The 24,096-nt window shown below is 45.9% G+C and overlaps 1 protein-coding gene across 2 annotated transcripts in view; it reads left to right on the top strand.

The window, feature by feature from the left end:
* Positions 1 to 17,928, top strand: part of CDCP1 (CUB domain containing protein 1) — a 54,303-nt gene extending 36,375 nt beyond the window's left edge. Inside the window, exons 5-9 of one of the 2 annotated variants that reach the window (XM_082847599.1) lie at positions 8,142 to 8,363; positions 9,401 to 9,781; positions 11,172 to 11,537; positions 13,575 to 13,662; positions 16,286 to 17,928. In XM_082847599.1, the coding sequence (XP_082703725.1) occupies positions 8,142 to 8,363; positions 9,401 to 9,781; positions 11,172 to 11,537; positions 13,575 to 13,662; positions 16,286 to 16,718 (1,490 nt within the window). In that variant the 3' untranslated portion in view covers positions 16,719 to 17,928. The remainder of the gene's footprint in view (positions 1 to 8,141; positions 8,364 to 9,400; positions 9,782 to 11,171; positions 11,538 to 13,574; positions 13,663 to 16,285) is intronic. The other variant, XM_082847600.1, reaches the window with a different exon arrangement.
* The last annotated feature ends 6,168 nt before the right edge of the window (positions 17,929 to 24,096 follow it).

The following is a 24,096-nucleotide window of genomic DNA, read 5'->3' on the forward strand; positions in this document are numbered from 1 at the left end:
ATTGCTCAGTAGAGCTGCTTAAAAATTATGTTCTCTGTAAGAAAACAAACAATTTCGGAAAGAAAAGAACAATTTTTGGTGAGGGAGAGTAGTTTATTACTGACATTGTTTAGAAATCCTAGAGCATAGTGACAATAAAAACAAGCCTGGATTTACTCAGATTTATTATTGTTTTAAAATTCTCTGTTCCCCTTTATTCCCTCACAGGGAATGAAATATCCCCACTGCCCTGACCTGGATAGGCCACTGCATGACTCCAAGTCACTTAGCAAGAAGGTGTCCTAATCTATGTGGGATTTGTGGCCTCCAGACACTGTTATGGAGGCTGGGGTTGGTGATTTTTCTGTACGGCGAGTTTTTGTCCCTTCTGAGGGTCTTTAGTTGTTTACAGCATAAGGTAGGTTACAACACACACCACTAAGAGGTAGATGGCTGGAAGCAAATCATTTGTGTGCCTTTTTGGTGGGTGCCCTGCCACCCCATACACATCATGCCTCTCCTCTGGGCCCCCTCTCCCCAGCCCCAGCAGTGGTGCTGAGCCCTTTTTCCTCCTTGCACAGGAGATAAAGTGTTAAGGGGGAATTTGTCTCAGGTGCTCACTGCTCACCCAGTCCTTATTCCCAATGTCTGGCTGACTTTGGACATTGAAGGACCCAGTCTGGTCCTCCACCTCGAAGGACCCCACCTCCATTCCTTGTCACACACCTGCCTCTTCCTTTCTTTCCTCCCCATCAGCAGAGAACTTGCAGAGACACACACTTATCCCCTGGATGAAGGAGCCTTTCACTAACTGTCCACTTTGTTTTAACCCTCCCTGTTAAAGATTCAGTCTCTGTGGTTGGCTAGCTGGGCCATTGGAGACCAGCAGATAGCTCTGGAGTCCCTGGCTTTGCTCTGCACTTACTGTCTGTACCAGTCGTTACTTGGAGTGGTGGATTTTTCTTGGGTCTCTTGGTCCTGCTCTGGCTGATTTTGATTCATTTTCTCATTCAGACTGTGGCAAGAGACTAACATTGTTGGAGTCTTACTCTCGGGTTTTCTCAAACCCCCTTGAAAGGGTCTTTTTACCTTCATGGCTTTCTTTTGCACCTGGAAAGGCAACAGGGTGAGCCCAGAGTGGCTTTGGTTTGGGGGAGGAGGATGGTGACTGAGTGGGAATGGAGGCTTCATGAGAAGGGGTGTGCATTGAGAAGGGGATTTGTACCCAGCAAGGACAAGTTCAGAGGCTTAGCGGGGGAGTCTTTAGGAAAAAGCGGAGCATGAAGAAGGCATTCTGACATTGCCACTGTCTCTGAACTTGGGTTGACAGGGGCTCTTCTTTCATTCCTTTCTTTGGTGCTGGGAGTGAGTCGTTGTACATGTGTGTGCAGGTCCCCTTGGTCATAGCAGAGCCTCCCATTGCCTACCCAGGGAGACTGCCCTTCTCCTGTGTCAATGACCCCTGGCCAGTGAGGCTCCACACCCTTCAGTTTTGCTAGGTCAGCAAGCACTATCCCCAGCCAGTGGTGTCTAAGGGTAGGCTTAGACTAAAGAAGGTGCCACTCTTGACACTTCCAGGGTGGGGCATGCTGGGAGGCCTCGAGATTGTGGCTGGAGAAAGGGAGTGTTTCCTCAACACCCTCTAAAGACGTGTCCCAAACCGACCTGCCACCCCTCCTCGTCTCCCCACGTTCAGTCCCTGTGGTGCACGTGGCAGGGAAAAGGGGATTCCTCCAAACAATTTCCCATGGCCACCCCCATTCAGTGGTTCATTCTGTTGTCTCCCTCCCCATCACTACCATGTCTCGTTTATCCATCTGAATGTCTGTGTCCCACTAAACTCCCAATCAGGCATCTTGTCTTATTCCTCTATTTTCCTACACTCAGCACAGTTTCCAGCGCATTCCAGGCCCTCCAAAAACACTGTCGCACTAATCTCAGGAGGCAGCCTCTTGTCCAAAGTGGCTTGAGAGCCAGATGCACTGCCCAAAGGCACAACCCCTCAGAAGGGGCAAGGTAGATGGGACACAGTGGGAGCACCAGGAGCCTGGCTGCTGGGGGAAGCAGACAAGGACAAGAGCATCAAAAACAGAGTGGAGGCAGAGCTGGGAGGGTTTCTCAAGCCAAGGAGGATGGCTGTCACAGCAACCATGCAAAGTCAGAGCCTCAGCAAGGGTGGAAGCAGCTGTCAGAGGCACCCTGACCCCTCAGCATGCACAGTAGGACCTGACTACAGTGGGCCCAGACTGAAAAAAAACAAATTCTGAATGTGGGCAGCAGGCAGATGTTACCTTGTACCTGATTGTCTCTCCCTCCACCCTACTCTCTACTCTCTCTCTACTTTGCTGACAATATCAATTTAGCTAAAACTAGACCCAGGGGACTCCTGCAGAGAATATCTTTCCATGGCTTGAGCACAAGTGTCCTGTGTCTTAAGATGAGTAATGTACAAGCTGCCCTGGCTGATCTGGCCAGCTGTGACCAGATGTGTGAGCATGGATGGCTTACGTTGCCCAAAATGTGCAGTTCAGCAATGTCAGAGAACTTGATTTACATTTGTCTCCACCCAACACATCTTGTTTTTCAGTGCTCCATAACGCACTCTCATCTTTTTTTTTTTTTTTTTTTTTTTGCGGTACGCGGGCCTCTCGCTGTTGTGGCCTCTCCCGTTGCAGAGCACAGGCTCCGGACGCGCAGGCTCGGCGGCCATGGCTCACGGGCCCAGCTGCTCCGCGGCATGTGGGATCCTCCCAGACCGGGGCACGAACCCGTGTCCCCTGCATCGCTAGGCAGACTCTCAACCACTGCACCACCAGGGAAGCCCCTCTCATCTTTTTTGATGGTACAATACTACCATGCCATACCTGGCATTATTACCACTCCATTACCTGGAGATATAAAAAATGATTTTGGTCCTCTTGGAGTTTCATCTAATAGTCACTGTAGAGAGAGAACTTCTCTGTTGTCCCACACAGCCTGTCTCTCATTTTCTGATATTATTTCTAAAAGGTTCAAATGGCCCTGCTGATAACGATCATATGAGTTAATAGTAGTCTGCCTGTCTATGTTACTCCCTGTAGTGGGAGCAGACTGCTAGCCTGCTACCTTTTGCATCCTCTTCTAGCTTCTGGAAGATACGTTTACTTGCTCTGAAAATACCAGCAGAATGAGTGTATCTTCAAGCCCTGTAGGTTTCTGGGTTAACATGATTCAAATAAGGTAGATGGATGTGTTTCCAGAATGTTATAGCAGATACTTCCAGTAATTGATCTGGGTAAATGCTGGTTGTGGAAATAGTTGCATTGCTTCTTTTTCAGCTTTTATAACCCCCCAGAAGCAACCTGGAGCCCTTAACTAAATGTTGGCGTTGTTTTTGTTTTTTCTTGGGTAACTCCTGCTCTGTGAGTCTTTATTTACTTATTTTTGGCTGTGTTGGGTCTTCATTGCTGCATGCAGGCTTTCTCTAGTTGCGGCAAGGGGGGCTACTCTTCATTGCAGTGCACGGGCTTCTCACTGCAGTGGCTTTCCTTGTTGCGGAGCATGGGCCCTAGGGCGCATGGGCTTCAGTAGTTGTGGTGCGTGAGCTCAGTAGTTGTGGCTCGTGGGCATAGTTGCTCCGCGGCATGTGGGATCTTCCCGGACCAGGGATCAAACCCATGTCCCCTGCATTGGCAGGAGGATTCTTAACCACTGCGCCACCAGGGAAGCCCCTCTGTGAGTCTTTAATTTGTCCTGGAAGAGTTGACACATTGTGGCCTCTGACTTATCCCCATGGATAAGTAAGAAATCTCAGGAGTTCCCTGGTGGCCTAGTGGTTAGGATTTGGCGTTCACTCCCTTGGCCTGGGTTCAGTCCCTGGTCGGGGAAGTAAGATCCTGCAAGACTCGAGGTACGGCCAAAAATTTTTTTCTTTCAAGAGAGAGGCAAAGGGAATCTTAGGATGATGGTACAAGGGGACCCAAGACCATACCTGGGCCCCTTTAGATGAGAGCAGTTGAGAAGGCTCTGGAGAGACTTTTCAGAAAGATAACTTGATGTTATACCTAATGTTCTCATAGGTATTGAAAGGAGATTTATACAAGTGGGGGAGAGTTTGGGTGTCAAGTTACCGATAAGTACATAGAAACTAAGGAAATGATTTAAATGGCAATAACTAATTCTAGGGAAATAAAATCTTGTGCAAGAAAGAGAATCAATAGCATGGAAATAACGTAACTGTGTAAACACTGTGTTACTATTGTTTACACAGGCATGATAATGTCAACACAGAATAATGATCTAACATTAAAAATATGATGGTAAAGATTGGGAAGATGGGTGGATAGCAAGTGTATGGTTTGGATGTTTGCTGGGCATGTGTACTGTGGGTGTGTGTATGTTGTATACGAGGTGTGGGGTGTGGGCAGGGGGACATGAGTGTGGGTGAAGGAGAGGAAATCCTCATCTTCTTTTGTGGGAAACCAACAAATAATACCTGAAACAGGCTCCCCTGGTGGCGCAGTGGTTAAGAAATCAAGCCAATGCAGGGGACACAGGTTCGAGCCCTGGTGCAGGAAGATCCCACATGCTGTGGAGCAACTGAGCCCGTGCGCCACAACCACTGAGCCTGCACTCTAGAGCCCACAAGCCACAACTGCTGAGCCCACGTGCCTAGAGCCCGAGCTCCACAACAAGAGAAGCCACTGCGGTGGGAAGCCTGGGCACCGCAACGAAGAGTAGCCCCCGCTCACCACAACTAGAGAAAGCCCATGCGCAGCAATGATGACACAATACAGCCAAAAATAAATAAATTAATTAATTAATTTAAAAAAAACCCTGAAACAGAAATATCTAGAAGCAGCAATAGAAGCATGTTGTTGGGTGCTGTGGATGTAATTGTAAAGAGAACGTGCTAAAGGAGTTGAAAGTTGTTATTCTGGGGAGTGGTCACAGTGGGGAGGGAGTTTTGTTTTCATAACCAACCTTAGAAAACTATTTGATTCGTTAAAGCAGTGGTTCTCAGCCAGGAGCAATTTGCCCCCCAAGGGACATGTGACAATGTCTGAAGACATTTCTGGTTGTTATAATGGAGGGCCATGGGGTGCTACTGGCATCTAGTGGGTGGAGGCCAGGGATGCTGCTAAACATCTTACAGTGCACAGGACAGCCCCACAACGAAGAATTACTCTGCCCCAAATGTCAATAGTGCCAAGCCAGAGAAACCCTGCTTTAAATTCTGTGCGTGCACTACTTTGATACCGTACAAATTAGGAAAGAGGGAGGGGGTAGGGAGCCTCCTGCAACCTGTGATTGGACCTCGATAAGGGTGAGTGGGGTTTCAGAAGCAAAAAGGCTCCTAACACAGCCAGGGTAGGGGTAGGGAGGGTTTCCCAGAGGTAACAATGAAGATAATTTTTTTTTTTTTTTTTTTGTGGTATGTGGTCCTCTCACTGTTGTGGCCTCTCCCGTTGCGGAGCACAGGCTCCAGACGCGCTGGCTCAACGGCCACGGCTCATGGGCCCAGCCGCTCCGCGGCATGTGGGATCTTCCTGGACCAGGGCACGAACCCGTGTCCCCTGCATCGGCAGGCGGACTCTCAACCACTGCGCCACCAGGGAAGCCCAACGAAGATAAATTTTAAAGGACAGTAAAATATGAGCTGAATGTGGGGCTAGGAGATTGAAAAGCTAACCATTTTCTAAATCAAATCATATTTAAGTTAACAACATTAGCATATATAGTCCAACTCTGGGTATGTCATCTCTCTGATTAAAGCACTATTAGAACTTACAGTAAAATTTACCTAGACATAAGCAATAAGAACTAAAGAAAGGAGTCAGCAGATGTGACAACCATAAGACATTTCCCTAATTTTGCTCCTAATTTGACACTGAGATCCCTGGCAGCCAGTTCAAAAGGAACAATTCTATTAAGTATATGGTTTCTGTTACCAGGAAGGAGGAAGCCTAGCCGACTCTCTTGGGAAACAGAGCTTTCCCAACTGGCACGGGACTTATTTATTCACTGGAGCTGCAGGCAGAGAGGCCAAGATACCTGATAGACACATCGGCAACACCCATGACTTGCAAAGGCAGCACCACCTTGATAGGCATCTTCCTAACTTGATGGCTTCTGTAAAAGCAGAACGAATGAAATTAAAAAGCAACTCAGTAAAAAGTGATTTCCAGGGGTTCATAGTGTAGAGCCTTCTAGGGATGACATTATAAAGTGAAATGACTCTTTTATAAAGTAGTCTGGTAATCCATTCTAAATAGTTGAAAAAATATTCCTATTCTCTCACCTAACAATCAGTTCTGGGATTTTATCCTGAGGAAACAGATAAAAACTAAACATGCACATGTGCTTATTAGAATCTTTTACTTCTAGTGGCACAATCATAGAAGTGACCTAAAAAAACAATAATTGGGCAGTTTTTCCAAATTATATAAGAAATACATACATATTTTCTAACTCAAAATTCAAACATCACAGACAAAGCTAAAATCCCCCCTGACCATCTGTATTGTCCCTACTTCCAGACCCCCCTCCTAGGGTAACCACAATTATGGGTTTGTTATATTTCTCTCCAAATCTTTTTTCTCTTCATTTAAATATTAAGTACATACATACATAAGTATGTACATGTAGAAATCACTATTTCATTTTACATAGAGACTTTATCATCAAATGGTGTCATAGTCTAAATATGGTTCTACAACTTGCTGTTTTACCTAATACTATATCTTGGAGGTTCTTATATCAGTATATTTAGATCTCCCTCATTCTTTTTAACTGCTGCGTAATATTCCATTGGCGAAAGTTTCATGGTCTGTTTAACTATTCCAGTATTACTCCAGTCACTGTCACGGCACTGACATACACATGAGGGCATATATACGCATGTCACACTGCTGGGTTATAGGGGTGTAGGGTTTTTATTTTTATACTATACACTTTCTTTTAATTTGCTTTTCTCTGGTTATAAGTAGTATTACAAGTGATATTAACAACACTTCATATTTTGGCTACTTGGACATTTATATTTCCTATACTGTGAACTTCTCCATCATTCTCTGTAGAAAATATTTTCTCCCAGTGTGTCCCTTGTCCTTTAAACATTATTTATGGTACCTAAGTCAGAAAGATATTTTAATCTTTATTTATTTTTTTGCTTTTATAATTTTATAAAATTTATAATTTTATAAATTTTATAATTATTTAAAATTTATAATTTTTATAATTATTCCACATTTATAATTTTTAAATTATTATTATAATTATAATTATTATATTTTATTATAATTATATATTATATATTAATTAATTATATATTATAATTAATTATATATTATATAACTATATAATTATATATATAATTACATATTATATCTAATTATATATTATATATATTATATATATTATATATATATTATATAATTATATATAATTATATAATTTATAATATATAATTAATTATATATTATTATTATTATAATTATAATTTTTATAATTATTCCACATTTATAAAGATATTCTCTTTGTTTTTATTTTGGTGACTGCTTTGAAGTACTAGTGTAATTTTATTCTTTTACTAATGGGAGAGACCATTCTCCTGGCCCAGCCTATGGAATACTTCTTTTTGTCATTTATTTGAAATGTAGCATTTATTAGAGATTAAATTATACTATCTATGGTTCCATCCTGTCTGTGAATCTTGTATCCCTGCACTAATACCAGCTGTTGTTAATTACTCTTCATAGAGGGAGAATATTTAAATAGGTGGTGCTAAATCTCCCTTAGATGACTAAGCTTAATGAATATTTTAAAAGCTTAGTGCATATGAAAACTATATGGTAAAATAAGTGTATCTGCATAAAATAATGAAGTAAAATCTGAGTATAAAATTTTATATACACCATACTGTTAAATAGGCGAAAATATGCATGCATACGCACAAGGACTAAAATGAGTTTGAAGAAATGAAAGCAGTTACATAAGGATGGACAAAATGCAGTCCACTGACTTTCTTTTTAAATTTTGTTTCAAGCTATCGTAATGTTTTCTTAATAATAAAAAAATTTCCCAGTGTCCCCCAGCCATGAGAGATTTTGTGCTCATTTTTGCCATCTCACGGGGCTCATCCTGATCCATTCTTCATGCCTGTTTTCTGTTTGTGGTTCCAGATAAAACCTACGTGGTTGACTTGAGTAACGAGCAAGCCATGTCACTGACCATCGAGCAACGGCCCGGCAAACTGAGCCGCAAATTTGTCCCCGGCTGCTTCGTGTGTCTGGACTCTCGGACCTGCAGCACCAACCTCACCCTGACAGCTGGCTCCAAACACAAGATCTCCTTCCTTTGTGATGATCTGACACGCCTGTGGATCAACGCCGAGAAAACCATAAGTACGCCCCTGCCCCTTGAGTGTGCTCCTCCCAGGCTGTGGGAGTTCTCCCCTCCCTGCCCTGTCTTAGTGGGGTCCACTGGGTGGTTTGTAAATAGTATGATCAGAATTGCCCCCGGCAGTGAGGGTGAGCAAGGGCAACCAAGAAGCACAGAGCAAGATGGAAACACACCCACTTTGAGACCAGCAGCCTCCGTGGGAACATGCATCTTTCAGAAGCAAGTGGCATCCGCCGTGTCCATGCTCACGTCTCCTCTGTCCAGCCTCCAGTCTCCCTCCTGTGAAACCTCGTAGCCTTCCCCAACCTCCCCCATGCGCATGCCCCCTGCTTCCACGCTCACTGCTCACTTGTCTTCTGTTGCATGAGACCAAGTCTTGAGCTCAAAAACTTTGGCTTCTTCCATTTTTTATCCCTTTAGCTACTAGCCATGCCCGACATGTGCTAGTCACATAGAAATGTTTAATCAGTGGAGGGCAGCAAAACCAATAGTCACCTCCTTGCTGGGCCACCATCATCTTTGATGTGGATGCTCTTAGGGTCTCCACTGAGGCAGTAGCTAAAGCCGCGAGAGGCAAAGCAGCCAGCCCGAGGCCACCCTATTAGGAAGCGGCAGAGCTGAAACGCCAGCTGAGATCTCCCCAACTCTGCTCCCAGCTCTAACCACTACGCGAACTGCCTCCCCACAGGCAGGGACACTGGGCAGCAGGGCTGGGTGAAGGGAAAAACCTGTACCCTGCCCACGTGGCACTTAGCATCTAAGACACAGGTTGTCTTAGTTGAGAACTTGAGCAAACAAGAAGAGAAAATTTCAACCCTGAATACTCCCCAGAAGTTGTTCTGCCAGTTTAGTGGAGAGTAAGAATGCAAGAGCAGGAGGGAAGCTAGGAAAGGGGCGTCAAGGAGGCAGGAACGCAGGACAGAGCAGGAGAGGAGAGACCAAAGGGAAAAGTGAGAAAACCTCGGGCTGACTTGAGAGCTGGAGAGGATGCACTTCCGGTTTCCTCCCAGCCTGGGTACCACGAACCCCTCTTTCGTAGGCTGCCTGGACCACCGGTACTGCCACAGGAAGCCCTACTCGCTCCAGGTGCCGTGGTACATCCTCCAGCTGCCTGTGCAGCTGCACGACTTCTCCTGGAAGCTGCTGGTGCCCAAAGACAGCATCAGCCTGGCACTGGTGCCTGCCCAGAAGCTGCAGCAGCACACTCACGAGAGGGTTTGCAACACCAGCTTCAGCTACCTCGTGGCCAGTGCCGTTCCCGGCCAGGACCTTTACTTCGGCTCCTTCTGCTCTGGAGGCTCCATCGAGCAGATTCAGGTGAAGCAGAACGTCTCGGTGACCCTCCGTACCTTTGCCCCCAGCTTCCAGCAAGAGGCCTCCAGGCAGAGCCTGACCGTGTCCTTTGTCCCCCACTTCAAAGGTAAGGTGGTCTTTCACTCTCTCCCCATCTCGATGCCCTCTTAGCCTTTCTTATGGGGACACTTATCTTATTTTGGTTTTCTGATCGTCTCAATTGTCAATTTGAAGAGAAGGGATAGCTGAGTGGGCTGTTCCTTATACAAGATGCTGAGTCCTAATCCTGACTTTACCATTAACCTAGTGTGGAAAATTCCAGGAGTTAGAAATAAGACTGTCTGACAGTGGGAGGTGATGGTTGGTAGGCAGCAGAACAAATAATCAGGTTCGAGGCTTTTTTGGAAGCAGGCAGGGCATAAATGAGAACTAACCAAATATTCCCAAGTCCTGGATTCTTGAAGTGGTAACATACAAATCCTTATGCAGATATTTTTATGATTCTGCTTTGACAATTCAGAACGCAGTTTGGAGGGCACAGAGGAAGGAATACTGGGAGAGAGATGAATCTCTAGAGCGTTCTCCTGCATGGGGGAGCAGACCCCTCCTGGGAGGCTAGTGTATGATCTTCTCAGGCAGCAAGTGAGGTTTAAATTGGTCACAACGGTGAACTCTACATTGTTGATTTTAAAATTCACAGTCACCACTACAAGTTGCTAAGTTCATTTTTAAATTGACCAAGACCTTAATTCAAGGTTTACCCTGTAATTTTGTTCTCAGAGGCATGAGTGGGAGGGAAATGAATCTGGCCGTAAGATTAAGGTCATTCCAAGTTGCCTGGTATCGCCAAGGTTACCAGAGAAACTCCTTCTGGGGAGTCTTTGAAAATATGACACACCATCCTCAGTGTGGAGTGTTGGGGTTTTATCTCACCTGAAGATAAGGAGTGGATTAGTTGACATGTCAGAGACCCTTTCAACTTTGCAACCAGAAAGAATTCTTCCCAGAACCTGAAGTTTTCTAAATCTCCAAAATAGAAATCAGTGTACACCAGTCCCACCATGGAGCAGGGCGTTGGATAGATGTTAGCTCCATTGAGGGCATTTCTGAAAGGAAGCTGAGACAACCACCAGTTTGGCAAACTGGCCTGTTTTGTGTTTGGGTGGTTGGTTGGTTGTTTGGTTGGTTTTTTCAAAAGGCCCGAGAACCTAATCTGAGACTCTATTCCTTTGCTGACCAATATGGTAGCCACTGGCCACACGTGGCAATTTAAATTTAAATTAATAGTAAACAAAATTAAAAATTCAGGTCTTCAGTCACACCAAACACGTTCCAAGTCTTCAACAGACACATGCGGCTGTGGCTACTCTCTTAGCCAGTGCAGATCCAGAGCCTCTCCATCATGGCAGGAAGCTCTATAGTCTGGACAGTATAGCATCATCTCCTCCACCCTCCTATTCTCTCCATCCTGATTGAGTGAAACAACATCTGAGTGGATTCTCTTACTTTTCCTGCAGAGGAAGGTGTTTTCACAGTGACCCTGGACACGAAAAGCAAGGTCTACCTGAGGACCCCTAACTGGGACAAGGGCCTACCATCCCTCACCTCCGTGTCCTGGAACATCAGCGTGCCCCAAGACCAGGTGGCCTGCCTGACCTTCCTCAAAGAGCGGACGGGCGTGGTCTGCCAGACAGGGCGTGCATTCATGATCATCCAGGAGCAGCGGGCCCACACCGAGGAGATCTTCAGCCTGGAGGAGGAGGTGCTGCCCAAGCCAAGCTTCCGCTATCACAGCTTCTGGGTCAACATCTCCAACTGCAGCCCCATGAGCAAGAAGCAGCTGGACCTGCTTTTCTGGGTCTCGCTTACCCCAAGGACCATGGGTAAGGTCTTTCAGGGGTGGTGGTGGATAGCAGTTGGTAGCTGAGGGATCAGGAGCAAGACTGGAAAGCAAGTCAGAAAGCGTGGATTTGAGTCCTGGCTGTCCATGTATCAGTCAGCTGTTGTGTCAATAATACTGTATAACAAACCACCCCAGAACTCAGTGGCTTAAAAACAGCCATTTGTTATTGCTCACATGTTGGCTGGGCAGTTCTGAGCTGGGCTTGTCAGGGTTCATTCACTCAAGCACCTGTGGGCAGCTGCAGGTTGGTTAGAGGACTTTGTCAGTCTTGGCCGGGCACTCTCACATGTCTGGAGCCCAGCCAAGATGAGCCGTGATAACTGGGATTCCTTGGCTCTCCTCAGCATGGTCTCTTATCCTCCAAACTGGGGCCTGTTCTCATGGCAGAGGCAGAGAGATCCAAGAGAGGCTGGGGGAAGCATGCAAGGTGTCCTGATGCTTAGGTTAGGAACTCATACCCTGTCCCTTTGACAGCATTAGTTTGGTCAGCCCAGATTCAAGGGGTGGACAGGTAGACTTCATTTCTTGATGGGAGGAGCTGCAGGATCACACAGTAAATAAAGGACATGGGTCAGGGCAGGGGAAGAATTAGGGCATTTTGGTAGTCAATCTACTATTAACCTCTTTCTGACATAGGGGAAGTCTCTTTACTCCTCTGATCTTCCTCTACAGAGAATAGATGATTGTAACTACCCCGTAAAATTATCACTGGGGATTCAGTGTTGGTGATTAAACTGTGAGGACCTGGAAAGTGTGACACAGATACATGATGCTGGCATTTTTTATTTAGTCCAGTGAAACATTAGAATCCTTGAATGCCCTCAGTCGTGGGCCTCAGAGCCATGATGAGGATTTTGCCTTTATGCCCAAAGTGGTAGTATCCACTGAAGAGTTTCAGGCAATCTGTGGTGGGGCCATGTTAGCCCTTGATTCCAAGATAGTCACAGAGCACCACAGAGTGTTGGAACCACGGAGTTTTTTTCCCCAGCCCCTTCCCTTCTGGGTGGTCAGATAGACTGTGTGTCCACCCAAGGCCACACAGGTGGTTAGCAGCAAGAGAACCGACGGGGACCAGAAGCCACAAGTGAAAAGCTCGCCCACACTCTCAGATTAGCTCCTGAGTTTTCTTCCTCTCTTACATTCATTTTCTGTCATTTATTTCTAGTCCTATTTTCTCACAGTCTCACCTTTTGTTTTCTTATTGAATAAGCCAGAAATTCTAAATCCTGGTTTGGTGCAGGGCTCTCTCTCTGATATATTTTCTTTTTCCTTTGTACAACTGTAGGAGAAGGACAGCACACATGAAACAACCCTCTCCTTAACTCCTTCACCTCTGACTTTTGACTCCCTGCTTTCTTCTACACCCCCTGCTCTTCTCTCCTCCAACATGGGCTGTGGCGATCAGGGGAGCACAGCTGGGATAGGCCAGGAGTAGCCTTTGGAATAGATCTGGTAGGTCCCCCAGTTTGTTTTAGTTATCTTTCACTGCATAACAAACTATTCCAAGATTTAGTGGCTTAGACAATAACCATTTTTTTTTTCCTCACAATTCCATGGGTCAGGAATTTGGATGGAGCACAGTAGGTGGCTCATCTCTGCTCTAAGATATGAGGGGCCTCAGCCAGATGCCTTGAATAGCTAGAGGGGGGCTGGGATGGTTCACCTTTGCTCACTTTCAAGGCTGGGAGCCTTGGTTTGTCTTCCTCATGGAGTCTCCACATGGCTACTTGGGCTTCCTCACAGCATGGTCTCAGCATAGTCAGACTTCTTACATGGTGGCTGGCTTTTCCTCAGGAAGCGCAGGAAGCTGCCAGGTTTCTAAAAGGTTAGGTCCACACCAGCACAGCCCATATTCAGGAGGAAAGGAAACAGATTCCCCTTAAAGGGAGGAGCAGCATGTGCATACGAGGAGGGAAGGAATGGATGGTAGCCATCTTTGAAGACTGTCTACTGGAGTTCATCACCAGCCTGACACCAAGTGTCTCCCCATTCTCCTCCTTTGTGTCTCTGTTCACAGACCTGACTGTCATCATCCTCGCGGTGGTGGGAGGTGGCGCCTTACTGCTGTTTGCCCTCGGACTCATCATTTGCTTTGTGAAAAAGAGGTAGGTGGAATTTCTTGAACTGTCTTCACCTGAGCTGACACCTCCTTACATCACACAGACCAGAGCTGTCATTAATTATTGACTTTTTTCCTTGCTTTCCATTTTCCCCCGCAAAGATCAATGTTAAATAATATTGCCAGGGCGGGTACTTCCCTAGCGGTCCAGTGGTTAAGACTCTGTGCTTCCAGTGCAGGGGGCGCCGGTTCAATCCTTGGTCGGGGAACTAAGGTCCCACGTGCTATGCAGTGCGGCCAAAAAAATAAATATTGCAGGGGGTGAATTCCCTGGCAGTCCAGCAATTAGGACTCCAACCTTTCACTGCCGAGGGTGCGGGTTGGATCCCTGTTTGGGGAACTAAGATCCTGCAAGCCACCTGGCGTGGCCAAAAAAAAGAGAAGTGGAAAATAAATAATATTGCTGGATGTGAATTATGCTTGGAGGGGGAAAAAATCCCCTACCTAGTAGGAAAAAAAATACACATGCGGTGACATTTGAGCCTGCAGTTTTACGCAGCTGCCTCAGCATAAGTCCCCTGTGAATCATTTACTGTCTGCTCATTAGACTGTGGTCCTCACAGGGGTGATCTTGGCAGGAAAACGCTCCCGTAGACCCTGCCAGACCAGGCCTGTGAACCCGCTCCCCCCGTCACCTTGAGGAAAACACACTCACGCTGCCCAGCTTGTTCCCCTCCAGTTTCTTAAACAAACTGTCTGTTTTATGCTTGTTTATTGGCCTCCAGACAAGCATCAGAAAGCCAGCCCTGTGGGCAAGAGGAAGGAAGACCCAGTTAACTGACTCAGTCTCACCTTCCACCCCCTCAGGATAACAGCTTCTGTTTTATGAGAGGAAAGTGTTGACCTTTTTAGACAGAGTACATGCTGCTGCCAGATTTCATCAGTTCTGCTCCTATTTCTAATTAAAGCCATGGGGGCGGGGGAAATCTATTTCCCTTAGCAAAAAACTAAAAAAAAATTTTTTTTATTAACTGGGGCCATGAGCAAACAATTGAAATTGCTGATCAGAAATGTCTCTACTGATGAGGGTGGGTTGGAGGTTCGGGGGAGGCGTCTTCTCTGTGAAATGTGATTGCACACATCTGGCATGAGGGAAAAGGACTTCTTTTAAAGAAACATCATTGTATCACTCCTCTCAGGAAACTTTCCTGTCTGGGGTGCACAGTATGTTCCACCCAGATGGGAAAGCATGGCATTAACACTGGGCCCCAGGTTCCTCATCAGGAGGGAATTGGACGAGGGGAGGGGCCAGCACTTGCCTCCATCCCTAAAGTGCCCCAGTCCCGGCCTGGGAATTACCAGCCCCTGCCTTGCTGTGGGGGAGGCCACTGGCTGGCAGGTTTGCATAAGGCTTGTCTGTCCCCAAGTTGGGTTGGGAGGGAGGATGGGTTCCTGCCATGAGAAGGAGGGCAGACAGTGCCGTTGAACTTGGTCATGAAGCATGTATTTCCTGAGGGTCTCCTGGGCCCTAGGAACCAGGAGAGGTGCTGGGGATACACAAGACACAGTCTTTTCTCCTGCCGTCTATGGGGGCAGAGGGACTAAAGAAGCAGGCAAATAAGGAGGCGGTGTCAGGACAGTGTGAGAAGAGCTTGGTGGGGACAAGCAAGGTGCTGTAGGAGCACATGGGCGGAGCATTGCTACAAGGCTTCAGGCTGGAGGCCTTGCAGCCTGTCATCCTGGCCAGGGAACCCAGTGTTACAAGCTACATGTACTAGATTTATTTTTATCTGAGAAAAGTACAGGTTCACAATGAGTGAACCGCCAGCCATGCATTATGTGGTCCATTATGCTAATTGAGCTACTGTCCTCCATTTGAATCTCTGGTCAGCTAAAAAGTCAGCATCCCCTGCTTTTCACTGGTGGAGATGGAGGGCGAGGCTTTGTTTTCCAAGGCAGGGAGTGCAAATGCCCATCCATGTCCAATACCAAAGAACATTACAAACCAAGCATTAATGGTGTTAGGGAGGAACCTGGGCACCCCAGCCTGACTTTTGTCTTCTTTGTAGCTCTTTCCTCTTTTGGAGGTTACTACTGAAGGGACTGGATCCCTCTGCTGATGCTGAGTCCTACTGTCCCCAGCTCCAGCTAAAAACTAAGATACAACCTTCCTGAGGTTGTATCTGAGTGTCGTATGCTATCATTTAGAAACTAGATGGTCGTAGTTTGTGCCCATGCAAAACTGAGATGAAGCATTAGCTACAGGAAAGAACTCAGAGAGTTATAGAAGGTTGGCCTAGGTACACCCGTGCTTGATGTGGTTGGTTTGGGACACCACCTGTCTCTGCTAGGAAAGAGAGGTTGTCAGATGTCTCTACCTTTGGATACCATGCAGGTATCAAAGCAAACTCAGGCACAGAGGGTGTTAACAGTGCCCTCTCTAAACCACTCTCTGCTCCTGTTTCCACCTTAAAAACTGGAGACAGAAGCTGGTCCCTTTCTAACTGTTCGCTGAGGACAGCAGTTTCAGTTTCAAACGCTAAGCTATTTGAGGGACTTGGGGGAGACCCAGTCAGAACCCTGAATGATCTTCATTCCAGTAGGGATGTACAGTTGGTGAGCCTCTAAGATCGTTTTCTTCCTGACTTCTGTCTTGTTCCCTTCCTCAGTAGGAAAAAGAAGATCAACAAGGGCCCAGCTGTAGGTATCTACAATGGTAACGTCAATACCCAGATGCCGATGCAGCCAAAAACGTTTCAGAAAAGACGGAAGGACAACGAATCCCACGTGTATGCCGAAATCGATGACACCATGGTGTATGGGCATCTGCTGCAGGATTCCAAAGGGTCCTTCCTCCAGCCAAAGGTGGACACCTACCAGCCCTTCCAGGGCCCCACAGGGGACTGCCCTCCCTCCCCACCCCGCATATGCTCCAGGGCTCCAACTGCAAAGTTGACCGAAGATGAGCCATCCTCTGGCTTCCTTTCTGAGTCTGAGAGCGAAACGTACACCTTCTCCTACCCCAGCAACAGGAATATAAGCAATGGGAACACAGACCCTCCCTTGCTAGAAACCTACGAGACCATGGAGCCTGGGGAATAATTTGGACCCACCCCTAAGACTTGACATAAAGCAGGGCACTGAGATGCCCTTTAGGGTTCCCACCCAGAAATCCTGAAGAAGAGGAATTCTGTGGAAGGATAGCAGGAGGTTTTTCTGGATGCCACCAACTTCTGATTTCCAAGTGGACTCATTCCAGTGCTGAGACATTGAAAATGATGAATTGTGATCTGGATACAACCATCACAGTGAAAGTCCTTCTAAACTCAGGTTGGGTTGTAACCAGTCCATAATGAGAGGGGAGAGGCTGAATCACGCAGGACAGGGATGCAGTGAGCCCTGGATTTGGATTTGGATTTGGATTTAGACTTCTTCAGGTTGACAGTGCCAACCCCTAGGAGCCCACGGAGACCCATGCTCTCACTGGGGTCCCCTGGGTGGAAATGTCAGTATGCTTTATTATATTTATTTGGTGGTCCTGTGTATTTAAGAAGTCAATTGTATAGCCATGCAGCTCTTTTCACCTGACGTAGTGACAGCTCACGCTAACTGGTTAGTTGGCTGGGTTTTGACTTCTGCTCACCACTAGATGTGCTTGTCCCCTGGGAGGTGGGAATAATTTGCAGTCTGTCCAGCCAGAAAAGGGTGTACGTGTTTGAGGGTACTGACGCACATCTGCTTTGATAAGAGACTTGCTGGTTCTCTTGCTCTGTGTGTGGTTATCCTACCATAGAAATCCATCTTGAGTCTCATTGTCCTTTGACCTAGAAGTAAGAGAAATTTCATGGAATTGCCATGTGTGGCTCTCCCAGCTGCAGCAATACTTTAGCATCTAAATAGAAATTTAGAGAGTATTTTCATCCTCTAAAAACATTGAAGGATACACCAAAGGGTGGCCGCCTGTATTAGTTTCCTAATGCTACTGCAACAAATTACCACAAGCATCGTGGCTTAAAAGAACGCAAATTTCCTATCTTAGGGCTCTGGAGATCAGAAGCACAAAATGGGTTTCACTGAGCCAAAATCCATGTGTCAGCAGAGCTGTGCTCCTTCTGGAGTCTCTAGGGGAGAATCCATCTCCTTGCCTTTCCCAGTTTGTAGAGACTGCTCACATTCCTTGCCTCAGATGGTGGCAATGTGACATTCTTGCTTCCCTCTTTCACTGACAAGGACCTTTCACTTATAAAGCCCGGCCGGATAATCCAGAATTATCTCCCCATCTCAAGATCTTTAATTACACTGAAAAGTCCCTTCTGCCCTGTAAGGTAACATATCCACAGGTGCTGGGGATTAGGACATGGACCATTATTCTGCCCACCACACCTTTCCTGCCCCTGCAGGAGAGACTGGAGAATGATCCAGCCTACAGGTGTGTTCTGTTTAGCCTGTGCATCTTTTTAAAGAGTTAGTCACCAACATTTAAAATTATAAAATGTTTACATAAAATTCCGGATCAGAAGGTCTGGCCATGCTGCGGCTCACATTCTCACCGAGCAACAACCAGCTGGAGTTGAAACGCAGCTCATCTTTAGATGCGGCATCTGGTTCACCAGTTCACCACAGGGCCCACCAACCCTGTCACGTCACACACTGAGGCTGAGGGTCTGCTGCTATTGGTCAACACCCTGCAGAGTTGCTTCTCATAATGAAATGGAAAGTTCAAGACTCATATCTCATATGAAATAAGAAGACAATTCTTAAGGCTGATGGGTGCTTCAGGAAAGTTTCTTTTACACACAGCCCACATCCTTCATTTATACTAATTACCAGCCCAGCTCCTGTGGGCATTTGCCTTTGTGGCCCCTGTTCTCATCCGGGAGGAGAAGGATTGTGTTATGGCTTGTCAGTACAGTCCCAGGTCGATACTTCTGTGGCAAAACCTCCTTTAAAAAGTAGATGTAGGGCTTCCCTGGTGGCGCAGTGGTTAAAGAATCCGCCTGCCAATGCAGGGTACATGGGTTCAAACCCTGGTCCAGGAGGATCCCACATGCCACAGAGCAACTAAGCCCAAGCGCCACAACTACTGAGCCTGCACTCTAGAGCCCACGAGCCACAACTACTGAACCCGCATGCCACAACTACTGAAGCCTACGCGCCCTAGAGCCCGTGCTCCGCAACAAGAGAAGCCACTGCAATGAGACGCCCGTTCACCACAACAAAGAGTAGCCCCCACTCGCCGTAACTAGAGAAAGCCCGCGCGCAGCAACAAAGACCCAATGCAGCCAAAAATAAATAAATTTTTAAAAAATAAAATGAATTAACTTTAAAAAAAAAAAAGAAAAGTAGATGCAGGTCGTCGTGTTCAGTGACTTCACCTTGGAAATACACTGCCCAGACTTGTCCACCTGCTACTTTGCCTCCATGAAAAGGAGTTTTGCAATCTCCTAAATGGTGTGTTCCAGGGTTTTTTTTAACTCTTTCCAGGAGGAAGAGTATGTTGGGGTTTTTTAAATTATGCCTTCGGTGCTGACAGTGACACCTTTACTTCTGAAAGGCTGGCTCTGCTCAGGGACCCTCAGCGTCGACATGAGATGCTGGCAAACACCCTCCAGGAAGGGCCAGAGGAGGGCTGTGCCTTCCTTCCCTCTGCTGAAATTGTATCAATATTTAAAATCATCGTTGGGGCCCTGGCCCTCCATTCTCTGCCTTCTCTGACCTCCTGGCTGCTTCTGACAGTCACTCAGTCAGTGCTCTGAATCCCACCCTTAAAGCATGGCTGTAATCACACGCCACCTTTACTCACAAGGGCACCACGTGGCCATTTTCTTTTAACCGAGAGCTCAAAACTCCAGGCCAAGTTGCTGTCTTCCTGAGACCTCAGGTGGATTTAATGTTTTCCAAAGACATGCCTCCTTGAAGGGGCCAGCCCGACATACCCCTGGCTCTTTTCTTTAAAGCCCAGGCCCCACTTCTGTAAAATATTTCAGGGTCACTGAAAACCAAACACATTTGTTGAAGCCTAGCTTGTGCCAGCACAGTATCCTCCATGCTGGGTCTGCTGATGCCGGGCTGCCCTCACGCCCATCCTCTGTACCTGTGACAAAGCCCGACTCAGACAGGACTGGTTAATGCTGCAGTCATTTTGCACGGGAGGGCGATGTCTCAAGGAAGAGTCAAGGGGGAAAAGCATTACGTCCATGGAACATAACCTGGGTCAAGGTTGGGACTGATCTGTGTGGATCTGCAATGCTTAACTCAAAATAATTTATTTGTTGTATATACTTTTGAGGCAGCATTTTATTCATTTCCTATACTTTTTTAAATAAACAAATATACAGAAAAAAAGGCATCAGGTTGTTTAAATGCTTTGGCGACCTGTCCCCTGGTTCAGCTGAGGCCCTCATTTCCCAGGTTCAACATGGGCTCAGCAGATTCCATCTTCTCTATGTGTTTATGGTCCAGCAAGCTGGACTCCGGGCTGCTGATGAGTGACTGAGAGGCCAGAGTTTGTTCTGTTCTTGTTGAGGCAACCTGAGCCCCCTCTGTGTGACCCTCCCAATACCTGACCCCCACAGAGGCCACCCTTGCCACTGACTGCTCTACACCCAGTGCAGGTCACCAGCCACCAGAAAGGCAGTGGGAGAGGGAAGCTCCAAGCGGGTCCCCACCACCTGCCATGCACTTGGAGGGGAGACCCAAGTACACGGAGGAGACCGGGCACCGCTGTGTAACAAACCACAGCAGACCTTAGTGACTTAAGAACAATCACATATTTTGCCACAAACCCACGTTGAGCAGGGATCAGCAGGGATGGCTTATCTCTGCTCCGTGTGGTCTTTCTGGAGCAGCTCAACTAGAATCCACTTTCAAAATGGTGCATCACACAGCCGGCAAGTTATTGCTGGCTGCCAGCTGGGAGCATTGATTCCTCATCATGTGGACCACTCACTCCACAGGGCTTTCTGGGCTTCTTCACAACACAGAGACTTGCTTCCCAGGGCGAGTGTTCCCAGCAACAGGATGTCGGAGCTGCTAGTCCCTCAAGGCCTGGGCCTGGAAGCTGGCACAGTGTCACATCCATTCTAGCCTGTGGGTGCGTCAGTCTCAGAGCCTCGGATTTAAGGGGATGCATATATTGCATCGTAAGAGCATTAAATTTGTAGAGAAGTGACAAGACAAAGGAAAAGTACTTTGAGCTTCTAGGAGTGAGTGGCAAATTGTGAAAAGGTAAATAAACGGGGGGAGTTAATGGAAAATACGGGTTTTCACAAGGTGTGTTGTATAGATTTCTCTGCTGTCATCTCTGGGCTAAGAGTCTAGAGTTGTCTCTGGTGATTAAAGAATCAAACTGTCCTTCCCGGTAGAGAGGGAGAGGACAGAGAATTTTTCTTGTGTCTGTTTCTTCTTAATTGCCTTCAGCTCAAAATGATCCTTACACCAGGATTGCATGTTTTGGGGTGGGATACTCTGAATCCCTCATTCTCCCATTTGAAACATAAATAAGTTTCATATATTAAAAGTTGAATTGGCAGCTGTGCAGAGAGATTTGGGTTCGAAGTATTGAAATAAGAGATCTACAAAGGTGGAAGCACCATAGATGGAACAAGGGGAAAAGAGCAAATCTAAGTATATTGCCCCATATCTTACTAAATCAGTCTCTTAGACGTGGGAGTAAGTCACTCTGGTGAAACAGTTGTGTTTCATTTCAGGAAAGGGTACTGCAGGTGGGAGCAGGGTGCCCACTTAAGCCTCTATATAGTGTGAGCAATCAGGCACTTAATGAGGGACACTTCTATAGAAAATGAAGGGGGGAAAGGGCTAATGGTTAGAACAAACTGTAACTTCAGTTTTTGAGTCCAGAAGGTAGTTAGAAGATTTCTAGATGTTGGGCTCAAAGCATTTATTTATTTATTTATTTATTTATTTATTTATCTTCCAGTTTTATTGAGATAATAATTAACATACAACACTGTATTAGTTTAAGGTATACAGCATAATGATTTGTCTGACATACATCATGAAATGGTTACCACAATAAGTTTAGTGAACATCCATCATTTCATATATATACAAAATTTTTAAAAATTTTTTCTTGTGATGAGAACTCAGGATTTACTCTCTTAACTTTTGTATATAACATACAGCAGTGTTAAGTATATTAGTCATGCTGTACATTACATCCCTAGTACTTATTTATCTTATAACTGGAAGTTTGCACCTTTTGATCACCTTCATCCGACTCCCCCCTCCCCCACTCTCCTGCCTCGTTCCATAACTTTTTTTCTTTTTTTTAACAACTTTTTTGGAGTATAATTGCTTTATAATGTTGTGTTAGTTTCTGCTTTATAACAAAGTGAATCAGCTATACGTATACATATATCTCCATATCCCCTCTCTCTTGTGTCTCCCTCCCACCCTCCCTATCCCACCCCTCTAGGTGGTCACAAAGCACCGAGCTGATTTCCCTGTGCTATGCGGCTGCTTCCCACTAGCTATCTATTTTACATTTGGTAGTGTATATATGTCCATGCCACTCCCTCACTTCATCCCAGCTTACCCTTCCCCTTCCCCATGTCCTCAAGTCCATTCTCTACGTCTGTGTCTTTATTCCTGTCCTGCCCCTAGGTTCTTCAGAACCATTCTTTTTTTTTTTTAGATTCCATATATATGTGTTAGCATACGGTATTTGTTTTTCTGACTTACTTCACTCTGTATTACAGACTCTAGGTCCATCTATCTCACTACAAATAACTCAATTTTGTTTCTTTTTATGGCTGAGTAATATTCCATTGTATATATACGCCACATCTCAAAACATTTTTAGATGGTGGAGTGAGAATAGCAGTGCCAAGCCAACGAATTTCCTAGTTTGCAATTTGAATGTCTGGTGCTAGCATCTACATCAGCATCACAGTCACAGATATTCCTCAGTGCAGAGCATGGAGGTGTCCAGCTGCACTTTGCAGGGTTTCTCCTCCTTCTGCTGCTCCTTCTCCTTTTTTTTAGACAGTCCTAATAAGGATCTGGACAGCCAGGTTTTAGTTCTCAGTGACACCAAGTTGGGAGGGGGAAAGGAAAAATGGAAATGTTAATTACTAAAATGCACAAATGTTAGGAGCCAGTTTACCAAGAGGTCAAAAAGCTCAGAGACAGTGAGCATGGCTGGAATTTGACAACCCACAAGAATACACTATATTTTTTCTACTGACACATAGAATTTCTCTCTATAATTATCCCCATTTCTATCAAAGATAATCAAAGAATATTTTGTTTGAAATATATAGTCTCATTAAATTGGGCCTAATCATTTACATAAGTGCAGCCTGAGTAGTAACATTTATCCCCAGACTGAAGAGACCTCAGAATTACTAAGAGGCAGCTGTGAAGCACCACCTGTGTACCCTAACAGGCAACCTAACTTCTCTGAACCAAAATTTCCTCAACCGTAAAGTATGAATCCTAATACCTATTTAACAAAGGTGATGGCCAGGGTGGGGAGAGATGATGTATATGACAATGTCTGGATTTAGTAGCCACTCTTCACTACATCTGCGTTGAAGAGAAAAGAATATCGCCCATAGTCTGCTCATCTGGCTTGTCTCATCTCCAGCAAGCTGGTTGTCTTTTCCTGTGAGCTGACAGTTCTCTAGCTAATTGTGTCAAATTCAAAGATGCTGTACACCTCGTTCTCTCCAAATTCATTTAGCTGTCAGCTCCAGCAAGCTGGCATATGATCCTACAGCATTTGTGCAGCCCTGGAAAGAGATGTTCCTGGGAGAAGCATTACAGCATGAGCCGTGTGGGCTCCACAGCCAAGGAACCGGGAACTGCGGGGTTTCATTTTCTAACATTATTGCAGTATGTTAAGATATTTGGCTGCCTGTGTCTGAGGCAGCCCTGGGTCTTTGGGCCTGCCTGACCAGGCACCCAGATCAGAGACGGACCCCAACAAACACATGTGACGGGTGCAGCATTTCCTATCGCCTGAAGTAACCATAGCAACGGTTCAGTCTTTTCTCCCTGCTCCACCCCGACCCGCAAAGGACACCTTTCCTCAATGACAAGAGGCTGGGCAAACAGTACCTACCACTCCTTTGAAGATGGTCAGAAACTCATCACTTCTTCTCCAATGTAGAGCTAAGTCAGTGCCACTAAATAGCCTCTAAGCATTTGAAAAGTTTCAAACAGAAGTTTGAAAAAAAGCTTGTTAAACAGAAACTGTGGACAGTGTTTGCCTTCATGGAAGGAAACTGTGACTGGGAAACTTTTCCTCCCCATATACCCTTTTGTAGCTTTTGAATTTGAACCATGCAAATGTACCTTATTTTAAAATAAAAGAAAATGAAAACAAAAACTTTTAAAAAAACTTGTCAAAACTCAAGGTTCTTTGGTGGTTTTACTCTTCTCAGCCTCCTGTGTGTGCAGTTTTTCAGAGATTTTAAGCCTCCCTTCTCCCCTCCCCACCCCCCGGTGGTGAGAC

The sequence above is a fragment of the Leucopleurus acutus genome (assembly GCF_964270905.1).
Source record: "Leucopleurus acutus genome assembly, chromosome: 10".
Classification (NCBI taxonomy): domain Eukaryota; kingdom Metazoa; phylum Chordata; class Mammalia; order Artiodactyla; family Delphinidae; genus Leucopleurus; species Leucopleurus acutus.